Source organism: Hetaerina americana, unplaced genomic scaffold, assembly GCF_022747635.1.
Source record: "Hetaerina americana unplaced genomic scaffold, ioHetAmer1.1.p SCAF_42, whole genome shotgun sequence".
Lineage (NCBI taxonomy): Eukaryota > Metazoa > Arthropoda > Insecta > Odonata > Calopterygidae > Hetaerina > Hetaerina americana.
Window position 1 is genome coordinate 3213747 of NW_027287008.1, and position 24394 is coordinate 3238140.

The 24394-nt window shown below is 35.0% G+C and overlaps 1 protein-coding gene across 4 annotated transcripts; it reads left to right on the top strand.

The window, feature by feature from the left end:
- The first annotated feature begins 5 nt into the window (after positions 1-5).
- On the top strand, positions 6-22559 carry LOC139692846 (MPN domain-containing protein-like). Of its 4 annotated transcripts, none has more exons than XM_071591155.1 (11): positions 6-306; positions 657-974; positions 3212-3358; positions 3688-3781; positions 11821-11920; positions 12570-12739; positions 13872-14120; positions 14745-14905; positions 15039-15131; positions 17107-17480; positions 20437-22559. In XM_071591155.1, the coding sequence occupies exons 1-11, from the start codon at positions 286-288 to the stop codon at positions 20690-20692; spliced, it is 1983 nt and encodes a 660-aa protein (XP_071447256.1). In that variant the 5' UTR covers positions 6-285; the 3' UTR covers positions 20693-22559. The 4 variants fall into 4 exon arrangements, with proteins under 4 accessions (XP_071447256.1, XP_071447257.1, XP_071447255.1 ...); XM_071591156.1 differs by having other exon boundaries at positions 6-268; XM_071591154.1 differs by having other exon boundaries at positions 6-217.
- The last annotated feature ends 1835 nt before the right edge of the window (positions 22560-24394 follow it).

Consider the following 24394-nt stretch of genomic DNA (forward strand, 5'->3'; position numbering starts at 1 on the left):
GTGTTTTTTTTTATTTGGATGCGTGCAGAGTTATTCATGCTCAACGCCAGTCAGAACATGGGAAAAAATGGGTTTCTTCGTGGAAATGACGCGTAGAATGAGTTGAAAAAAGTTTTAAAAGCAAATAGATATATTAGTGCGTTGTTATTAGGTTAATATAGATATGATGCAGTTGAGGGATGAAGATATTGACGAAGAATCAGAATCTGATCGCAAGGTGCAGTTCCAGAAAGTGAATTAATCTAAAACATCATCATTTGTCATGGATGTGAGGTCTTCCCGTGAATGTGTTTCTCGACTAGTGTTGTAATTATATCATCCCGCTTTAATATAAATTGAAATTGAGTGTTTTGGATTTGTATAATTGTCTTTTGGCATATTTTGTAGAAGAACGCTAGATTTGCAATCTGTTCACCCATTACGCATGTGCTACTTTGCATTCGATCGTATCAAACAAAATTATTCCACTCAGTTGACTCCTAAATCCAAAATTTGAAATTGTTATTTATAACTAATCACATAATGCCTAGGCTTAGTTTTTATTCATTTTGAAAAATTTCAAAAGCTTTTATTTACTACAAATACGAATGTATTTTCTATTTCGCGTAATTCCTCAAGACAACTCGTTGCAGACAACTCTTGTCTTCTTGTCATAGGCTTTAGAAGATTCCCCTAAAGAAAGCAGAGATCAGAGAGGGGGTGTGGTTAGAAGAGGCGGAACAGTTTGTAGTCGTGGAGAAAGAAGATCTGGCGTTCACGGAATCGGAGAAGGGGTAGGTGTAGAAGAGGAGGGTGATGAAGAGGAGGAGGGACTAAGTTGGGATGATGATGAGGCCTCTGATGATGAGGGAAATAGTCAGGGTAGAGGAGAAGGGGGTGGTGGTGCAGGGGTTGGGAGGTCGGTGACCCTGAAAATGCTGCTCTCGGAGGGCCTCCTACAGCCTGGGGAAGCTGCTATGTCCATCGACTACTTGGTGAGAGAGAGGAGCTAAGCTGGGCTGTGGGGCCTCATTTTGCTGCCATCTCTTTGTATTTTCTCTGGCCTTCTCTATCCCATTATGCTTATCTTTTTTGTCTACATTATTAATGTTCTTTTCTAAGCTTCCTCATGCTTAATAAAATTTCTATTAATTGTTATTTTACAAATTTGGACATCTTTTTCTTAATCTCTCTGCAAATTTTTCTGTAGTCTACCCTTTCTCATATTGTAATTTTGTTTTAAGTATATTTTCATTTAGTGACTATTAGTACTGCTTTAATACGTTTTTTATCAGGATGGAATGCTAATAATGCATTGCATGCATAGAACTCTTCTATTTTTCATTAGTCATTAATGAATTTGATACAAAGGTAATTATTTAAATATATTTGTATTTAACTTCAATTCAGAAACAATTAGATGCACGATTTCTAGAAAATCAATCAACCTCGTGAAACATTGAAATTCACTTCTTGTTTGAACTCATTTAGCTCTTCAATTTTGGAAATTAATTAGATTGTAATTTCCTAGAAAAATTGAATTATTTTGATAGTTGGAATCATATCTTTGTAATCAAGGAAATAAGTACCAGCTTAGGATGTAGTGTAATCATAAAATATCCACTGGTTTGATAAGGGCAGTGTGTTGCATCATATGAGTGTTAGGTTTAGGTATTTTATTTATTTTGGAAGTAGTTTGAGGTCTTGTAGGTAATCAGTAAGCTCTGATAGCTTAGGTTCTTAATATATTTTGTTGAGGGTGTTACTGTAAATAGTTATTCATTTGAGTTATGTGTCTTGCTTTGTCATAGGGTTACACATTTAATTTATATACTGCATGTGGTGATGTTTAACTGTGTTGTGTATCACCTTGAAAAATGCATTTACCTTAAGTACATGCAGTAAACATTCCTTTTTTGCCATCCTTAAGAAACGAAGGAGCAATATACTTTTCCAAAGAAATTTTGTTGGTACGATGTGTCTCCAATGATATTGCATAAGTAGAGACAAAGATAAAAGAGCATTTGGGTACAATATAAGGTGCAGAAGCAGGGTTAAATACAAAGACAATATCATTTCATAACTCAGTAGCCAACAGGCAACCAGGTGACTTTGTGGATGAGAAGTTTGACTGTGTAGAATTGGGAGTTGGATGATGTTTTTCTATCTTCCTAACTAATGTTGCCATATCACAGTGAAGCATGTTGTATGAACAGAAATTCTGTGGAAAGTAAACTATTCCTTCCAATCTTGTGGACATATGCAACTTCCATGGAGTGCAACCTGAAATTGTTAAGTTTTTTGTTTACATTAACGTTTATGGGAGACTAATTATGACCTTTAAAATAGACAAACTTCCTGATTGCAAAGATATTGTATTGACTTGATAGAAACTCCTTTACTTTTAGAAGCTAGCTTATCTTCCCTTGGCCTTCTAAAAGTATGATTTCAATAGAAATGTATCTACACACCCCCTACTTCTTGTGCACGATTTATTTTTAAACCTTTAATTGCACTTGTTTGGCATGAGTTTTCGACTTATTATTTCCTGCCTCCAAAATTACATGGCAGAAGAGGTTGGGCTCTGGGACATGTAAGTTGAGCAGTAAAACATGTTGAGACTTGATAGAAAAATGGATAAATCTTCTACAAAGTTCATAGTGTTTTGGGTAGGCAGATTTATATTCACTTAGAAATAGGGAAATGTCATTTAATTACTCATTGCTCAATATCTATTTAAATAACATGAGTGTTTAATCATTTTTTATCTCAGGTAAGCTGTTGTATTCTCCAATGTTGGTTTGAAATGCCAAAGCCCTTATGATAGTGAATACTTCCGAAAACCAAATTTTTATCACATTTTGATAATGATTCTGTGCAGTTTCTTGGCCTGTTCATATCATGAAAATTTATGCCTCTTTTAAATGTGTGATAACGTTTGTGGCAGTTGATGGCCTTTTGTCTTTGTGTATCTTCACATTGAAATTGTTGAGCATGTTTGTGTGTTTTGGTCTACATTTCATAACTCTGTAATCCACTTTTGAAGCATGAATCGTATATTTTGGTACTCTTGTCATCCTCAAATTTTTAATTTAGATGAAATGGCATTTTGCAGTCATGTGTAATTATTTTGAGTTTTTTTCTTGTCAAGTAGAAATGTGTTACCTGAACCATATATCTATATTTTCCTAGCCTGTGATTCATTCTTTCATATTGTTTTCTTCACTTTTAGGGTCACAAATTTACTGGTGATCTTCTTCCTGGAGGGCAGATTAGATCACAAGAGTCAGACTTAATTTTTGCCACTCCAACTGCTTGGGCAGTTCACTGCAAAAAGATTGTGAACCCTGACAAGAAGTCTGGCTGTGGCTGGGCATCTGTAAGTCAAAAGTTATTGCTGCTTATGTCTTCTGTTGCCAAGTGTAGTAGGTTTACATATTTTCAACATTGACCGCAGTCACATTTTTTTTGGCAACTAACTTTCTGTTGCCCTTGCAATAGTAGATCTTGTGGTTGAAGTCAGGACTTGGTTTGACTAATATTGTTGTTTTCAACAACGGTTGTTTCTGTGTTAGATATCAAATGTGAGCAATGTGTAAATGGTAATATCTTGTCATTGCTGCAGGAAAATATTGTTTGTAACCAATTGTATCATTTTGTATCTCTATTAAATATTATCTCCTCTATGTCACCGTTTTCTATCCGCAGGTAAAGTACAGAGGGCAAAAACTCGACTCATATAAAAGCAGTTGGTTTAAGAACAAAAAACTGGATCGCAATAAAGAAAATGGAGGAACAGAAGGTGAGAAAATTTTAATTGAAAATTGATTTGTCGTTAAAGAAAAATTTTAGCTACTGGGTGGGGCAATTTTCATTCTCTCATTGGAGTTATCAACTGTCTTCATTATAAAATTAAAGCTCGGGCAATATGAAATATGAGCAAAAAATGCTGGTTACATATTACATACTTTCCAATATCTGATGAGGTCCCACTCCAACTTGTTATTAAGAAATTGTGTTGATTATAGCTACTGCAATGTATGCAAAATACATACGTCAAAGTATGCTTGTAATCAATGACACCACATCAGGCTTGGCTTTGCGAGAATTCTTAATTTTGGATACAGGAGGAAAAGACTTCATTATCACAGGCTGTTTTAATATAATGTCCCTGATTTAAAACAATCTTGTCATTTTTCAAAAACAAGACATTTTCTTGTGGCACCATACGTTATAACACAGGTCATGTTAATAGAACAGCCAGTGTATGTAACAAAAATATTTTTCCTCCTTATTCATAAGTACTTTTGAATTTTAAATAAAATGTCTGTCTATTAATTAGGTATAAAAAAGAAGACATATGTGTCTCATCTAAATACATTTTCATTCACTTACCTTTAATCCACTGCTAGCTTCTCAGCAGGTATTATCAGATATTCAACTTTGTTAAACCAGCATCACTCAATTTCTTTTTCCCTTAAATTGCAAATGGAAATGAATAATTGCAAATTTATCTAACTAGCATCCGAAACGTAATTATGTCACATCTACCTCATTTCACTTCATATGACAACTATGTATTTAAGATGGCAAAACTCTGTATTCATAGGAAAGATACATCAGATGAGCCAAGTAATACTGTCACTATGCAGCAGGCACAAAATGCAATGGACTCAGATGGCATAGGCATATGCACATCATTGTTAATACTGAGAACTCAATATAGTAGGTGATGTTGTCGAAAAAATGAGATCCCATAATGGGTAATTGTAACCCCATTGTAACTTCAATTAATTTGAAACACTCTTGACTGACCTTCATTACATATTACTTCATGCTAATGTGGTTGATATTGCTTTGTAAAGGTTGAAAGAAAATTAATACATTGAAAATCCAACATAGGCTTGAAATTCTAATTCTGAATGATTCTAAGAAAGTATGTACTTTGCTGCTTAATTTTAATATCTTCATAAACTATAGGGCTTTTATATTCAAAGGGACAATTTTGGCATCAAGCATTTCAGGGAACATGACTGCCAAGTTTCCAGAGGCCAAGAGATTTGCCTACATGAACCATCATGTAAGAATGCTCAGTATAGGATTCTGTCAAAATTAAAGTACACCTATGCTATTTAGCATTATCATCATTGGAGAATGACATTTCAACTGTGAAAAGGGAATGTCAACACAATGCTGGTATGCAAAAATTTCAGAGTGTAAAAATCATTCGCCTTGACTGGGATTTGAACCCGGATCCCTCAATGTCCGGCTGAGTGCTTAAGCCAGTTAAGCTATCGAGGTATCCTCTTAAACTCTGAAATTTTGGGAAATTTGAAAAACTTATTAAAAGTTATTGGTGCTGTATCTCTCGCAGTTTCTTGGCAATTGGAAATAGCTAGGGCTGACTTCAGTTGTAGCCAGTTAGTTTCGACTGCTGACTAGAGTCAAGCAGCCTACCTCACTTGTCAAATGAACCTCATGGGCAGTTGAATTACTCAATTGCATGTCTCCATCCCCTCCACTTGTAATTTGGGAATATTGAATATGGAATTGAAAGTATTTGGAAATTTATCCATTTATAATACATTGTCTCAGTGTCATGTGTACTAATCTCTTCATTTGGACAAGTAATTGCTGCTAGTGAAAAATTGAATAAGCCTTAAATGGTTTCCGAAGCGAAAACTAAAATATGCAATGGTTCAATGGCAGATGTCCAATGGTTCAAGAATGCTCATTATCAAATTTTGTCCCAGTTTTTTATTTGCTCAGTTAAATTCATTAGCAGCATGAAAACGATTTCTTAAACATTGATTTATGAGCCCATGGTCCTCATTGTAAAAATGTTTATTGCTCTGAAGTTCAAGATTTGGTCAAAATGACCCTTTTGGTCCAAATTTAAAAATTTTAATGCCTTAAATTTTATTCACATGCATGAAATTCCATGTATTCTTCACAAAGGTGTGCTGAATTCTTTTGAAATACGAAAGTTTGTACACTACTTATTGTTTTATAAATTAGAGAAATTTGAACTTGGGTCAATTAGATTCGTTCTTGGAGTTTCACAGAAGTGATTCAAAGTTTCATTTTGTGTGGAAGGAACACATTTTCGATCTAAATGATACCATGACCTGCAAATGATCAGTGCTTTATGGTGTATATATAGTGTAGCTAGGTGGTGATACAAGTCAAAGTAGCCTTTGTGTTACTTTCAATGTGGCGGCATATGTAGTGCACTTTTCACATGTCAGTCTGGTGTAGTGGGGAACATGAACAGAAAAAAACCACGACCATTAGTCTCTATGGGTACATACAAAGCATTCTGTACGAAGAGTCTGGCTCCGATGTTCTTCATGATGAAAGTGGTGATTCTCGCAATGATGAAGAAACAGAAACAATGACAGAGTCAGAAGATGAATTTTGTGGGAGTGACAGCCCTGAAGACGAATGTGGTGTGCAGGATGTAGACTTAGATGGAAGTCACTGGAAATATGCTCACCTCCTAGTGTCCATGTCACAGCACCTGGCAGGGCATGAACCTATTGATCTCCGCAAGGATCCATTCAAAATTGAAGATGCATTTCCTTTGTTAATATGATAGTATTTGATTATTATTGTGCAAAAAATGCAAATTGTATTCTGGGATGAGATTTCATTGAATTAGTCGAATAGTTCATGAAAAACTATAGAAAGTGAATAAATCAGTAGGGTTTTGAAACTGGGCGGAAATGTGTAAATTGCATTCTGGGATAAGATTCTGTTGATCCCAGACCGCCTCTTATGTTTAGCCTATCGCATGCCCTCGTATGTATCATACTCCCTCGAGACATGATTTGCTGTCCAGGAAGGTCATTTTCATAGCAGCGAGATTGTGCTTTCTCTTCTATAAATAGGGTTGTAGCCTAATAGGTAATGGAATCTGGCAAATTCTTGCGCCATACTCTGAGTACAATGGGTTGAGGTGTTACTTTGTAGAAGTGATTCATATCAGAAAGAAATACTTTGTTCTTCCACGTGTATGTGGAAGTCAAAAATCAAAGAAATCGAAAAACTGAAACCAAAGCTTTCTTAAAACAGCTTATTCTGATTGGATGGCGTAGTGAATCATGTGAGTACAAAGAAGATTCCCCGGAGAATGAGACCAAATTCTGTCCCATGTACGCAGTTGTTATGAGTTAAAATAGATTTTATTCGCCAATGTCAGCTCTCATATTTGGCAACAAAGATATCGGAGACCATCAAAAGCAGCATGGCATACTAAAACTTGTTTGTGAGGTTATGATAAATGAAAAACCATGAACTAAGTCTATGCATTTGGAACCATTGATGAGCAGTTAGTTATTTTCTTAGAATCTTGGATTTTTTGTGATACTGAAACATTCTATTGTTCCAAATTTCAAGTATACTTAGGTGCTGCGGCTGGCACTTGTGATACAAATCAAGGAGTAAGAATTGTGAAATGACATTCCTTATTCATTAGTCATATAGTTGCTAATGAAGAAACTAACACTCATTTGTACCATACAGAAAACTAGTTAGTGTTTCCAAGAAATTGGTGCAGATAGAAGAGAGAGTAGTTCACTCCTCTAAAATTTTATTTGCAAATAATATCATTTGATGTACGTGTACTCTGTGCCAAATAAGGAAAAATGTGTTAATGCACTTGCAAGTATGCATCATACTTGGAAATAGCATTTCAGGTGAAAGTTATGAATTCATTCTGGATTGCAACTAAACCAAAAGTGGCGTGGATATCTTGGCATAATTTGTTCATGAATCACCTTAAGAAGGTACAGCAAAGGACAGCTCTTGTCATTATTCCTGAATTATTTGGATGTAGCTGAATTGTTTTCATCATGTGAAAGATAAAAAATGGTTTTAATCAGTCACTTGGTAGTATCAAGAAACAATGGGAAGGGTTTCTGGAAGATATTGGATAGTCTCTTGTACTATCACAGTTAAACTGCCAGGTAGACAACATGAGGCCAGGTGGCATAAAAAATTGTGGCCTAAAGATCAAAAAGAGAAAATTAATCAGTGAATTCCCAAGGACAAAGAGGAGACAAATGTGGGCAATGTTATTTGTGTAGCTGTAATAACAAGACTCTGCTAATTGTCAACAATGTACTAATTTCATTTGCAAGAGTCACAGTGAAACTGATTCAACGTGTTTCATTTGTGAAAATAAGTAACAGGATATCTAGTAATTTAATCCTTGTTACAATCAAGAAAATGGGTATGGCTCATTATTATAATGTTCACCTCTTGCTACAAGTTTTTAAACTCTTATTTTGGATTTAGTATTTCTATTCCTGGCATCTGTTTGTAAATTAAATACAATAGGTACATATTTATTAAATAGGTGTGCATTGATTTTATTTTGATAAACGCCTAATTTGTTACAAGAAATATGTATAGGCCAGTGATGACCCAATCTTGGCATTTTGAAAGATGCAAATGATCTAGGTTTCCTATGGATAATGGAAATGCATTTTGGCCTGGATTGAAAAAGTGGTATTTGAGCTCATCGATTGGATACATTCCTCAGTCCAACATGGGAAGTGGTGCATGTCTAAATCTGAGGAAGGATAGCATACACGTTGGATTAAAATGTAATTCCAGATGTATTGCAGTGATAACAATTTTTTGCCATCTGTTGCTGAATTTCGATTGGATTAATGCAATAGATTGTAAGATTTTTGTCACTGAGGCAAGTTATTACAACCAAAACTGATGGTTATCTTCAGGAGGTATGAAAGTATCAGAAAAAAAGTGCATGGCTTTGATGATGAAAAATCATTTTCATGAGATTGATATTTCCATCAATCAATATAAATGGAGTTCCTTTGGTACAAAAAATATTGTAGCAATAAGAAAGTTAATAATTATGGAAACCTTAGGCTTTTTCAGAATATAAAGAGTATATGCATTGTGTAGGTTAACGTAAAAATGCATTAACAGGATATGATATGTGTCTGTATTTGAGGTAAAAAAAGTGGTGTCAATTCATACATGAGTTATTTAGTGAAGTGTTGAATGAAGATACTTAATTTGGTAATGGATAACAATATTTTGGATGACTTAAAATTATACTTGGCACTTATGATATTTGATAGCAAATTTCATGAAAAGAACATGGAGAAAATAAATACACTGCAAAGTGATCAGCCGTGAGCTCAATATCCCATGAAATAAAGACCTAAATAACTCAAGTTAATAAAACATAATCATACCATTCATTTGTGAAGAAAGTATTAATGTCCATTCTGACTGCTTTCAGGTATTTCATGAAAGCACTTCAAGTGTGTGTAGCTAGTGCCCCTAGTGGTGCATATACTCACCATTTTAATTGTATGAAAATCTAAATTTTTCAATTCTGGTTAAATTAATTTCTTCTGATGTATAACATTGAAATTTAAGAAAAATACCAAAAACATATGTTTTTGGCTCCTTGACCATAAATAAATAAATGCCAGGACTTCAGTCTACCATACCAGGGTTTCCAATGGTTTTTCAATTCCAGGATTTAATCTCAATTCCTGAATGAAATGCTCATAGGAATCATGTCACCATCAGGTAAAGTGCAGAGGACACACAGCATCATATACTATACAGAGGGGGGCAGTTGCTGGTAAAGTGGGAGGAAAGGAAAGAGAAGGAAAACTATTGCACTTGGCTCGGTGGACAACGTTTCGAAACCAAAGAGGAACTCAAGAACGGCGTTTTCAATTGGTTAAGGCTAATTGGTTAAGACTTAGGTTTCGACTTACCATAATAAAATAGGAGGCATGTTCATAAATTAAGGGCCTTTTGGTCACAGGAAAAAATATACTCTTATAAAACACGTTTTATTGGTACTTTTAGTTAGCTACAAACCTACTTCACTTCTCTACATAATCGCAGTTCACTTTTAAGCATTTTTTTGTACCGCTGCACCAACCTCTTAAACCCCTCTGCATAGAAACTCGCCACCTGAGAGTTGAACCAATTGACAACGCCGTTCTTGAGTTCCTCTTTGGTTTCGAAACGTTGTCCACCGAGCCAAGTGCAAGAAGAGGAAGTAGTCACTAGGTACAAGGTTTGGACTGAGCGGTGGGTGGTCAAAGAGTTCCCAACGAAAATCTTGACTTTTCTTATTGGTTTTGGCAGCAGTGTGAGGACGTGCATTATCGTGGAGGAGAATTACGCAAGATGACAGTTTCCTGCGTCATGTGTTTTGGATTGCAAAATCCACTAAAAGAACACCGTTTATGTCCCAAAAAACAGTAGCCATCAATTTTCGACTTGTGTATGGAGTTTGCTTAAACTTTTACGGTTTTCGTGAATATGAGTGTTGCCACTGCATTGATTGCTGTTTTGTTTCTGGATTGATGTAGATATATCCACGTCTCGTCTCCGGTAACAATGCGAGAAAACAAGTCATCTCCATCTTGTTGGTAACGGCCCAAAAACTCTCGTCCACTGGACATTCTTTGCTCTTTTTGGTGGTTGGTGAGCATTTTCGGTACCCACCTTGCATACAATTTGAGTTTCTGAGATTTTCCTCGACAATATTGTAGACAAGGATGCATCCAAGTTGAGGAAATTGTTCAGCTAGGCCATTAATCGTCAATCGATGATTGCATTGCAGTTTTTGTTCCACTTAAAAAGCAATTTCATCGGTCAGAATACTTGGCCTGCCACTTTGCTCTTTCTCATGGACATTTGTTCATCCATTTTTAAAATCACGGCACCATTGTCTAACCTTTCCTGTACTCATAACTGTAGGTCCATAAATTAGGCATGACTCCGGATAAATTTCAGCTGCCGACAATCCTTTTGCATACAAGAATCGTACAACAGAATGCACTTCACAGCTGGCGGGATGAACGATTGTTGCAGACATTGTTGTTTGCATGCATGGACAAACAAACGACTTCTGAAACAAAATAAATGCTGCTATAGCTTCTAAATGAATCTGTAGATGGCGCTGCAGGAGTAAAACTGTGTTCTGAAGCCCCAATATTTAAATATAAGCAAACGGCCCTTACTTAATGAATATGCCTCGTAAATGTGGGAGATCAAAAATTTTTCTTTTTTGATATGAATCGCTTCCACAAGGTGATGCCTCAAACCATTTTATTCATCTTTTTCCTATTCATGCAAAACATTCTTTATTAAATGAATTCTTTTGCCTGATTTAGATTATCCCTCCAACATCACTAATTAACTTCACCTAGCCAATTCTCAAGAACAAAATGGCCATAATTTTCCTTTGGTTAATTCTTATAGTAATTTTGACCCCATGCTTATGACATTGGTCCTGCAATATGTTCAACCATCATCAAAGTCCTGTGACTGACTGGCTAACTAAACCTTGATTATTCACGAATCTGCTTTTTGAGTTGAGTCTACCTACTTTAATTCCTATTTCCAGCCTCTACCTTGCCTCCTTTAAGCATAACCTCCATGTATATGATGAAAATTACAGGTGATGATGAAGAGGGCTCTAACCCCCCATAACTTTCTCATACCCCTCGGCAATTTCTCCATCAACTACCCATACTTGTGCAGGCTGAGACATGCACAGGTTTGTGATAGTCTCCTATCTCTATAGTCTACTCCTATCTTCTGCAATTCATGCATTAATTTTGCCCAAATTATTTTATCACAAGGCTTCTTGAAATGCGGTAAATCACCTGTAGCCATCTTTGTCGTTGAAGCAAAATTCACATCCGCCTAATTTTAAATAACCTTTCTTACTTTTATGAATAAGTATTTATTATTCATTTCTTTCAAAGAGTTCTTGCTTATTAGTCATAGGTGACCTCTTGATATAACTCTAACATTTTTTACATTTTTCAGAGTGTGAAGTGGTTGAAAAAGAGGAGAAAAAACCCATTCCGCCCAAGTCTCCCAGAGTAGTTATGAAGCATAATATATTAGGATGCCGTGCTATTAATCAGTGAGTGTTTTATTTAATTGTTTTTGTATGATACTTAATGTAGTAAATTTAATGAACTTTAAGTGCATATTCAACCTTTTCTACAGCTCCATATCAACTGATGTCTCAAGTATCACTCAACACCCAAAATTATCTAATTCTAAGTTGCCCCCCTCATGCTTTAGTTCGATAACTATGAATGCAATTTTTTAAATCAACTAAAATTCTATTTGAAAATATGTGCTGAAATAAAAATTTATTTGAATTGCATTTTAATAATCTCATTCTTCAAACTGGGGGCATTCAAAAATTATATTCCAATTTGGCTACTGGTATCAAGGCTGAAAAAAATGAGATTTCAAGGGCATTTTTTGGGAATGTTTTGATTCAATTTCTTCTCGAGCATCTTTGGTCTACTGTGATATAAAAAATTATGAATCCTTTGTTAAGACATCTTAAAAGGAATCTATCACTTGTTGTTATATTATGGGCATTTTATTTTTGAACTCACCCGTTTATCCTTATAAGTTTTTATGGTGTTGATAAATGTAAGTGTACGTAGCATTTTTCTCTGCATTTAAGAATTTGATTTGTCACCTTAATAAAATTGTAATCAAGTACATAATGAGTAGTAGATAAAATTTATGGTATTTTTTTGCTTTCATCATAGCGATGCTAATACTCTTGTGGAGAGCACACCATTCTCGTCCATGGGAAAAATCCAGCCATTTTTAGTGTCCATGTCATCCAATTCTCTCCTGGTTATGGACTTTCATTGTCATCTTACTACATCTGAAGTTGTTGGATATTTGGGTGGACATTGGGATGTGAACGCTCATAGTAAGTCTTAAATAATTAAATATTTGTTTTTAAGGCCACAAGTCACTTCGTCAATTATACTAAGTTCTTAACTTAAGCTGCTCAACCCATCATTCAAAACCAAGGAATTTGTAGATATTTGCTACTGCTACTTTTTTGACAAAACTAAAAATTTTGAAATTAATTTTAATCAGTATGTATTCATTTTTATCAAAAACAATATGCTTTCATTTATATTTTTATTTAACAAACTTTATGGTAAATTTAAAAAATGCAAAGCTAAACAAATGCCACAAAGTTAGGCTCTCAGAAAATAGGTATGTCTCAATGTTCAGTATTCAAACGAAAGAACCTTTGTTTTGTGATTTCATATATTTCATAAAATATAAAAAACTCCCCAACTTTGATGTCTCTTGTAATAATTGTGAAATAAATAAAAGTATTAGCATAGTCTTTCAGAGGAAAATCCCCCTCCGAGTAATAATGAAGTAGAATTATGCTATGACACATGAAACAAACCATTCTGCTGGACACATTCCAACAAAAGTAATGAAAAAATAAGAATTACGGTGAAGAATTCCTGATGGCCAGATAAGAGTTGGAAAAAGATACGAAAAGTGAAGAGTCAGGCGTGATATTGTGGAATCGAGACATAATGAAAACTTCGTTGCAATTTTCCACAGTTAAAACTTTATTGCCGACCATGGTTACAGTGTATCGAAACCATGGTCGGCAATAAAGTTTTAACTGTGGAAAATTGCAACGAAGTTTTCATTATTGGAAAAAGATGTTTAATCATTATCTCCCCTAAAATTATGGCTACCCGAATTTTATCAAATTGATTAGAGAATAGAAGTAAACTGTTACAATTCATGCCAATGATTAGGTATTCATTTTTGTACTTGCTCACTGAAACTCATTCTCTCTCATGTATGTAGTATTAAAAAATTGAATTGCTAGCTTGTGAGACCAATTTTCTTTACATTGAAATTGATAAATAAAATAGTATTTTTATTTAACTGTCTGAATGAAAATTTTTGTCTATTTCAAATCTGGAAACTTTGATACCCAAATTTGTTGCCTGCTTAATTTGAAAATAATAATATTTCCCAGAAAACTGCTTTTCTAAAGTCCTCTCCTCTTCCTGCTCTAGACCTGGCAATCACTCAGGCATTTCCATGTCGGTGCCGCCTTGGAGATCATGAAGCAGCTCCCCTGGTCGAGGCTGATGTTCAACGTGCAATGGAAACTCGCAGGCTCACATTGGTGGGCTGGTATCACTCTCATCCTTTTGCTCCAGCTGCACCCACATTAAGGGACCTGGATTCTCAGCTTGATCACCAAATGAAAATGAAGGGATCTTCTGATGCCAGCTACACTCCTTGTGTTGGTGTAATACTGGGTAAGGTCAAGGAGGGCCATTCATTAGTTGCGAAATGGGCTCAATAATGTCAGTTTTTCCTGATTTTGAATGAAAAATTGTTCAGGTTTTTATCAGTCTCCTGCTACTCTGCAGTCATCCATGTTAATTTATTTCTTGTTTTTAGGGTGGCTAAGTATTCAGAAGTATGCACCATATTTAAAAAGTTTTAAATATTCCAGCCATCTAAAATTATTTTTTGGCTGCTTAAGTCATAAATGAGTTCTTTCGGTTCCCAAAATGTCCCTCTGCCATTCCTAGAGCCCAAACTTCTGACTCCACAATTGAGCTCCCTCTGAACCCTTATTTGTTTACCCCTCTGCACTCCTGTGGCTCTTTTGTCTTCTGACCCCAATGTTCATTACCCTCCTCCAATTTCTTAGTGACTTTACCTGTATTTCATGTCCATGCTTAGTTTGTCTCTATGATGAGTTGTGAATATTGTTTTTCTATAATTACTTAGCTTGAAAATTCGTATAATGATAAGTTTTTATCTAAAATTCCTCCTTTTTATTTTTATCAACAGTTTTTCCTTTTTGCATTAATTGAAAATCATTTTATGTGTAGAGAGGTTAAATACTATTTTTTCAATATTACTATTTCTAGCACCATACCAGCCAGAGAGTCTTTCACTGGAGTCATCTGTGGCTTCGTATTGGGTAATGCCACCCCCCGAGAGTAGACCCCATGAATATGGAAGACCAATGCTCATGAATTACACTGTGGTTCAGGACCAGTTCTTGTCTCAAGATGCACTTAATGAAATGGTACATGGCCTTCTACATTTTTTTATTGTGAACCTTAAATTTCCTTAAATTTATTAGTTCTGTTTAAGATATTGTCAGCATATGTTCCATTGATTTGCTGGAAAATTTATATAAATTCATATTTTCCTTGCAGAAACGGTGTGCAGATTTCTATAAGAGTGAACCAGATTTCATCAATTTCACAGAAAAATTTAGAGGCAATATCACACACTTGGATAAGTTAAAGGTGGGTTTAAATGCACCAATATTTAAAAAAAATTGAATTTGTTATTTATTGCTATTTGCTGTAATTCTTTGTGTCTTATTCCCATAAAGCTCAATGTTGAAGTGGTCATCAAGTTATTGACACATTCTTTATATCATTATTTTTGTGCTAGATTTATTTTACACATAATTCGTCGTGAATTCCAACGGAACTGTCCATGTTAAATTAGTTTGTAATTTTCCACAGACTTTATTTTATGGTTCAATGCATTTCACTGACTTGCGGCATCATCAGGTGAATCACCTGATGATGCTGCAAATCAGTGAAATGCATTGTACCATAAAATAAAGTCTATGGAGAATTACAAACTCATGTATAATGGAAATCAAACAATTCCACAAAGTGAAGACAAAAAGTCTTAAGTATATCTAACTTAACTTATAATTGATTATTTAATTGTAATGAAAGAGGGTAACAATTACAGTTGATCATCCCTTGTCTGGAGATCCATTATCTGGGAACACACATAATGCCACAGTGTTGTGGAAATGATTACATGCATAAAAACTTTGAAAAGTAAGGAAAATTGCATAGGTAACCACATATGTTTAGCCAGGGAGAAAGTGCACATCATTCTTGACATGGAGTTTCTTTCCTGTTCCAGGACAGAAATTAGTTAAATTTAAATGTGTTTCATGAAAATTTTTTTAATATGAAATGAAGTTTTACATACTATGTAACTTCAGCAAATTATCCAGTTAAGTTATACACATTTTACTCTGAAGATCTCGTCATGACATTGTAAGAAACTGCTCCATTTAGTGTATTAACTAACTGTTTATGCAAATATTGGATGGCATGTGCAAATTGACTTCTTTTTCAGGGACCACTATGCTTAGTGAACCATGGTGAACTTCACTAATATTAATTGTTAATCCTAGTGTTTTCACCTCCATTCATGCCAAATGAAATCAATTTTAGCTGTGGCAGAAGAGGAAAATGTAGGCCTAAAATGTTACCAGTTGTAGAAAAAGTGGAGCAGTAAAAACATTGCATGCCAGCACATTTGGGAAGCACCTATGAATAGCAAAAAATCGATCCGTGAACTAATCGGCTTATTTGTTTTCCATTGTTTCACGACCGTGGGTACATTCATTTTAAGTTAACAACCTATGCAAAATGTAAACAATCCTCATTTAAAGAAAATGGAAATTGTAAATTTAAAAAAATGCAATGTGTTGACCGTGATACTCCAGTTGTTCATCACTTAGCAGACCAAGAGATAGTTAATGTCGTGCATAATAACAAAGGTGAAAGTGAGGCTGAGTATGTTGAAATTGTTCCAGAAAGGATGCCAATCATTGATGGTATCTGTCATGCAACCAGGCTCATAATGTGTTTATAAATACATAGTAAAGTTTCATTGATGAACCAGATGTCATGAATGTTTAGATTCTGTCGATTCAACCAATTCAGAAGTAGGGTAGAAAGAAAATGGCCATACGTCAAGTTAGGAAGGCCATTCCTGCACTTCCTGGGTTTACTCAGGAAGATTTGGTAACTGAAACATCATGCAGCTTGGGTGAAGCTGAGGTTGTCCAGAGTATCACCTGGAATTAAACTTGGGCCCTTGCATCAATAGCCCAGCATTCTATGCATTTGGGATGCTGAGAGTGAAAATGTATTTTGAATAGCCACTTGGGTTAGAAGAGTGTCAGATAAGGTTTGAAAAATGTTTAGTAATACGTACATAAATATCCCAAATTTGCTTTATCTTTCTCTTAAATATAGGCTTAGCTGTGGGACAGCATTTAAATGCAACATCCAATATTCCATATGCTAAGAGACATAATTTTATTTATAACATTTAGTCTTACCTGCCTGGCAGTTACTTAAGTAATCCTCTTGACATAGTTCTATTTTATAGAATACTTCGGGTCTCTATGAAGTTCAATTCTGTTGGAATAATTGTGCAATCATTGTCATTAATTTTCAGGCCACTCTCTCTTCCAAGTTTCCCCGAGAGCACAGTGACGGTATGCTGTGGACATTTGTGAAAGACCTTGTTACTCCTGTGACAGCACCAGTTACCCCTAAACGTGAAAACTTGAGTAATGCGCCTGCAAATATCAAAACCCCCCCAGAAGTGCTGACTATACCCACTATCATACCGACAGTTCCCAAAGTGGAAGCCTCATTGTCTAAGCCTGCAGAACCCTTGGTAGAGGCTAAAGTGGAGGTTATCAAAGAAGAAAATGAACCTGAAATCATAAAAGTTGAAGCAGAAGTAGCAGGAACTCCTCCTAAAGAAGAACCTACACCTAGTGCTCCTGTTATAGGTGATCCTGTTCCTAATGAGGGACCAAGCAGGTTTGTTTATATAGTTATCACAGCTTAGCCTAACCTCCTGTTCTCTATGCCATAAAATACTGCTATGCAGCAAAAATTGTCGTATAACCAGCCATTGATCATCCGTCAATGACTGTCCATATGGCCACTCAACAGAAATGAATTGGGGGGGATCAAGATGGTGCGGGGGCTTAAGTAATGGCTTCCCACCCAGAGGGCACGGGTTCAAATCCTGGCGGTGTTGAATATTTTTCTGAGGTATCTCGATCCCTACTTGAGGTGCATTGTGGAGGGCACTTTGGGTGAGTACGCTGTCCGTCGGATGGGACGTTAAACTGCGGACCCCTTGGTGCCTTTCGTGAAGAGTAGGCTAATACTGACGCCAGGTTTCTCTCCACCCTTCATCCTTTCCTGTCCATCCCCTATGGTGCAAATGACCTCAGTTGTCGGTCGCCTCCCCTAAAAACTACTACTATGAATTGGGAATGTGATGAGGATTGCCAAATATTTAAAACTCAGGCTGTTATAGTGATGGTTGGCTTCAAGTCACTGTTGATCTTCAGCATTGTTACTATCCTACATTTTCCAGCTTTAATAGGCAACATCATCAAAACAAAGTCTGCCATAATCACGGAAGTTAGAACAACAACAATGCTGAAAATTTGATATCTACAGGAAACCAGCAATTGTATTATTCTTAAGATTTTTTTGTTGTAGGAAATCAATGTGGTTATGTATGCACCACTTACAATGCTTAGAAGTAAATATTCATCAAGAGACTATTCAAAACTTACCTCTAAATAGATTAGCTACCTTGAGCAAATACATCCTTAATATCTGAATGAGTTGTCAGATCTGATGAGAAGTCAGGCAGGAGAGTTGTCAATATAACTTACTAGTTTCAACCTTCACGTACACCCCTCCCTGGCCCACATTTCTCACATGGGAGCACAATGGACATGTGTGTATGCAAATATTCCTCGTGGAGCTGAGTGAAGGTTTATATATCAATTGATCATGTCTCACAACAACCCTATATTGCATCTTTAAGAATCATCATAGGTGTCACTTTTTTGTTTCTGGGGAACCTTGAAGGCCATCTTTATATTTTAATGTAACATTATGTGCAAAAACGCATACCAATATCAATTAAACTTCTTCATCTAAAGTGGGATTCCAGGGGATTTTAAATTTACAGTGAAATATGTGTTAAATTCAAGTTGTGACTTGAGAATCTAACCAAATAGCTGAATATGGCAGTGATGAAGAAATTAACTTTAATGAACTAATTACTAATTTAGTTAAAAACATGAAGTGTTGTTTTTTGTTTGAATTAATTGGTGATATAATTTGCAAATTGCATGTTTATTTCATTTGAACTTCTGGTTCAAAATCATTGCAATTGTGATACATTGCACCACAGCCTCAATTCATAGAAAAATTCTTTAGGGGAGGAAAATTTATTTTATTATCCAAAGAGGAATCAGTAATATTGATTTCCATAAATATAATATTCATTTTCTATCTTGGAGAATGCTAAAAGGAAATATGAAAGAACAGATGTGGTACAGACTTCATTGTTTCCCGGTGTGAATGATGATGAGGGAGAATCACAGCACAGCTCGAAAAACAGAAGAATTCCACTTGCCACTCATCAACAGCAATCAGAGCTTCAGAGGAAAATGCTGATCAAAAAATACGCACTCATCATCTGTTCAGAAGACATAAGTACACTGATTTTATGGGTTTAGTTCAGCAGATGGTGGTCATCAGTTTGTCAGTTCATGCCCTTGTATAGGCATTCATTTTTGTATTAAATACTTAGAACAGCAAGATCTTCTTTCTTGAAAAGGAAAAAATTAATTGTCCATTTTCCAGATCAGTTAGATTAGTATTATAATGGGTAGGTGAAGCATCACCTAGATTTCACTGGCCAAATAATGGTTCTGTTAGAATTTTTTGAGTTGTTTACTTTAAACCCAGATATTTCAAAGTCCAAAATTTGGATCTTATGAATTTCAAATGACTTATGTTTTACTGTACATGTATTAATCATATTGGTCCAACTTTATGCAGCTATATTATCGTGTGTATTAATTCTATCAGCATTAATATTTATTGCATGGGTTTCAATTATACAACCCTATGTACATATCCGGAATTTATAAATATCGGCGTACATATTAAAGGTCACCATTAAGTAATACAGGATTGGCCAATTTTTATTGTACACTGAGTAAAAATAAGGGTATAAGCAGAAACCTGGTTTATCCACATGGTCAGGGCAAGCATAAACTACCCATTTGTTTTACAAATGTTTTCTGCTTTTATTCATCTCCCTGATGGCGATGAGTGTGGAATAATAGAAGTTTTCATTCTTTTTAGCGGTAGTAAACATTACAGGCCTGGAGTCGCTGGAAAGTAATGATTTTATCAGCTCTCGTCTAAAATCATTCACATTTATTATTACAGTAATACTGCATTGGATATGTAGATAGTAGTTGCTAATTAGCAAGATTTTAAAAATTTGGACAACATCGGTAGCACTTGCAGAATTTGTGTTAGCAAGGACAATAGGAAAAATGTTATTCGAAATAATCTATTCGCATGAATTTTTTGTTTGGTACCTTTTGTGGTTTTCCCCACATAGCTCATATGGTTGCTACTAATTGGCTTCTAAACTGTGGAAATAATTGCATCCATGTTAATATACCTCTTGAAAAAACAAATCCCTTCTTCAATCCAGTAACTTACTATCATTTTTTCCATTTCTGACCAAAAGCCTATTTTGGGGTTTGCCTTTTCCCTTTGCGGTAGCCTTTTCTGAATATGAAATTTTCAGTCCCTGGGAAATGGCAGGTAAAAATTTTCATTAAAAGGCAAATTCGTGGTGAACACCTGAATACATGCAAGTAAGGAAATCATGATCGTGGTTGCTTAGAATTGTAAAACAGCTAATCAAAATTTTTTCATATAGTTTGCCAGAGACCAAGCGCAGTGACGATGCAGATGAAGTTTCCATAATAGAAGATGGGCCAACAGATCTAAGCATGCCTACTCCTGCAGAAAGCAAACCAGAAGAAAAGGCTGATGAAGAAGATGGACCGTCAAACCCTAAAATTCCACGAACTCAATCCACAGAAGCTATAAGCACAAAAAGTCCTCAAGCACCTTTATCAGAATTGATATTGGAGGACATATCTCCGGCAGCAGCAGAAACACCTGTGGACTGAGGGGTAAAATGCAACCGAGGTAGATTTTTCTTATTATGTGCATTTGTACTTTATATTCATAGCCTGCAAATGTGGTGTAGGTTGTTAAGAAAATCTGGAAAATATCAATGAAAAATTATTTCACAGTCTTAATCATCATTTAGTCAGTAAAGCTGTATGAATATAATTGATTTAATCCTTGGTTCAGTGCAAATATGCAAACAGAAACATACTAATATGTATTTTGGTGGAGCTGCTGTCAGTTTTTAATATGTATTTATTCAATGCCAGATGAGCCAAGGTGTTGAATGTAGTACCTGAAAATGGCTACATAATTGCCCAAACTTAGGTTTTCAAGTGTCACTCACTTTCTGCAATAATTCTGTTGTAGGTTATTTTTTACCCAAGAAAAAAATTATATTCAATTGTTTTGATATTTTCCTATATTTTAAGGCAGTGGGATACACTTTCGCTTTGAAGAAAACAGCTGGCTTGCTTAATCATTTCCATTTCTTTTTAAGTAGTTCATGTGGCCATGATTCCTGTACCTTGTTTTGTAAGTATCTGGAATCAGCGGTGCGATAAATTGATCAATATTTTTTTGCATCCCCTTTTTAGGAATGTCAAATTTTTTCAATTTGAAAGTGTTTTATATATTCAGGTACCTGATTAGAATGTTATGCCGCATGAAAAATGTTCTCTTATCATGGCCATTTGGCATATGATTTATTTATGAAACAATTTTCAGACCAGGTTGACAATCTATGAGAAGGAGCACTTTTTCTCAACTTCCAAAATCTTAATATGCAGCTAAGGTGCCTTCTCATTCCGTGTTCATTCAGATCTCTAAATTTTGAGTTCGTTCGTGTCGGTTACGAGTTTTATAATCCTGTAAAATATCAAATTTAATCATGCCTACGGAGAAACTGGATGTTATTTAGTGTTCAATGTGCCAATGGTAAATTTTAAATGATCTTAAGAAGGTCATAATAATCAAAATAAGTATACATATTTTTAAAAGTTTCATCCATTGAAATAGAATTTTCATCTTCCATATTTTTCTTTTACTAAAAACATTCCCCCTGGGAATGGTGTATTTAGAAACACCTTGCTATCTGATGTTTTTATGTTCTTTTTGTGATATATTTGATCATAGTGCACCCATAGTTGTGACTGCTGTCAGAGATGTACATTGTATGTAATGTATATTATCTGTCTAATTGACATGGATCATGGTTAATTGACCACTATAGAGAAGAATATTAATGTCTGGGCTATTTTATTCTGGGTTTCAAACCCCCCAGGACTTTCATGTTTCTGTATATGTGACTTTTATTTTGTCAATATTTTATTCTAATTGTTAGCTAAATATTTTTATTTATAATTTTGTAATAGTGTTAGGTAAAATAAATCAACATTACTAATAAATTAACTATGATAGAACATCTGTATTGATGAAAATTTGAGTGTTGGTGATTTTTGCTCTTCATATTGTCCATATTTTGACGTTTTTGGCCAATGAAATTTTGTTTTGTCAGAAAACAGTAAATTTGGCCTATCATGATTGGAGATCATTCTGCGTGTGTATATATATAAAGTAGTGCAAAATTAACAAAATATCATTGTTCGGTGTATTTATTTCAAAAAAATGTTATTCTTAATGTCACATGTACTTACAAATGACTAATTCATTAATATTGTTATCAATTCAGTAGCTACTAAAGTCAGTAGTTACTTGTATTAATGTTTGTTTAAAAAAAACAGGTGCTATTTTTGTAACCAGTTGAAGCTAACAGTATGCCAGCTTTTATGTAATATCGTAGTACTTAATTTTTTGTCTGTCCATGATGTAAGATGCATAATTATGTCACTCAGGTTAAATTTTTTATCGGAATTAAAGATTAACATTTTGTAGACATTGTTTCATTTCATTAATTTCTATCGAGGATTTCATGTCACAGTAATACAATTACTACGTATGTTTGAAAGTTTTTATGATAATTTTTGAGAAAAAACCAAAATCATAATGATTGCATGGACTATTAGAGTGTCCATTTAAATCAGTCCAATCTTGCCTTTCCTATTTATGGAATTGCTCAAGAACAGTTTATTGTCCTGGTAAATAAACAAACTTAAATGGTTGAGGAGATCATCCAATTTTCTCATTGAAGGGAACTCGAATTATTTTTAAAAATGAATGATGTACAGTTGGTCTCTCCTTGATGATGTTCATGTTCCACCCAACCAACGAGTATCATGTCAAACAATAATATATTAAGCTGAGCTCATTATCAAACTCATTTCTGATAATTTGCTCCAGATTACCTCATGAATGCATAAAATTTATAATACACGTCTGATTTCAAATTGAATGACAAAATAACCACTATGGCAACTTCAATAATTTTGCATGATGCCTAATATTTATCACAAATTATGACATGTTACTATCAATTACACATGTCTTGAATTACCCAACCTGCCTAGTGATACAAAACTCATATCAAGGTTCTCTCATTCATCTTTTTTATGTACCTAGTGACTGGTAGTAGCTAATACTTAACCATTACTTATTCCACTGTATCAGAATGGCATCATTGTTGAAATGCCAACAAATGAATCCCAGAAGTCAATATGAATTACCCTGAAGTCTATATGATTTCCAGCTTAGAAATGTAGGAAGCATCTAAGTACACGAAGAATCAGGCTGAAACAAATAAAAAGAATGCATTTCTTATTGGCAAGAGTTAATAATCTGATAACTCTTCTTCCATTGGAGTTCTTTTCTTTGTCTATTCCTTTTGGAGTGGGTGTTATCTTGCTTTACAATAGCAGATTCTCAGAAAATAAGGACCAGGAACTCGAGCTCATAAATACTATTAGAGAGGAGTAATAGTCTGAAGTGGAGAATTGTGGGAGATTTTTTTAATGAATGTGTCTATGCAATGTGTGTTATATGCTTCTGCTTAGCCTCTAACCTCCCTCTGCTCGGCGTACAGCTGTGTCCAAGTTATGGACTTCAGGATATTTTATTTAGTGAAATAACAGTGATAGCATTAACTGATAAGGTCAGCTCTTCTCTTTCTTCTTTTCTCACCATGCTGCTTGGCATTCCCATCTTCCTCAATAGAAAGAAAATGGCAATCATAGTGTTTGCATTTTGCTAGTCCTGAAAGTTGATAGCGCAAGCCTTCAACATGGTAAGGACATAAGCACAAGTGGGAAATGACACATATTGTGACTGGATTTTTTAAATTACAACATTATAAGAGGTGTAATACACACACAGCTAATTGTTTACCAGCATGAAATTCAGGAAAAATGGGAGTAGGAATATTCAGATACCATAGTATTTTGCCCTATGGTTGGTTTAACAGGTGGCAGAACTCACCTGAAACTAAGCCCAATGGCATGTGAAATCCACACATTCTGGGTGAGGTGGAGGGGTTCCTTTCCTGAGCCAGGGTGCATTCAGGTATTATAAAACTAAATTTTCAGTGACAGAGATTATTATAGGGTATTCGATCATGAAGCAAACCATGAGTCCCTTCATAGAATACATCACTAAGAAAATTGGGCAGCCATTGTCTTTTACTCCAATTCAAACCCTAAGTTTTCTGCTCTCTCCGTTAATTTCATGGTTTCCAAAAAATTGTTTCTGCTCATAATTAATTGGTTATCTGACCTTTGACGATAAGCAGATGTATTGGTTATTGGATTGTT

Bases quoted from the DNA above. Each gene is read 5' to 3' on its own strand.
- LOC139692846 (XM_071591154.1), top strand. From the start codon at position 164: ATGATGCAGTTGAGGGATGAAGATATTGACGAAGAATCAGAATCTGAT. The intron at 3,359-3,687 runs GTAAGTCAAAAG...TTCTATCCGCAG, and splicing joins CTGGCTGTGGCTGGGCATCT to GTAAAGTACAGAGGGCAAAA. The intron at 15,132-17,106 runs GTGGGTTTAAAT...ATTAATTTTCAG, and splicing joins CACACTTGGATAAGTTAAAG to GCCACTCTCTCTTCCAAGTT.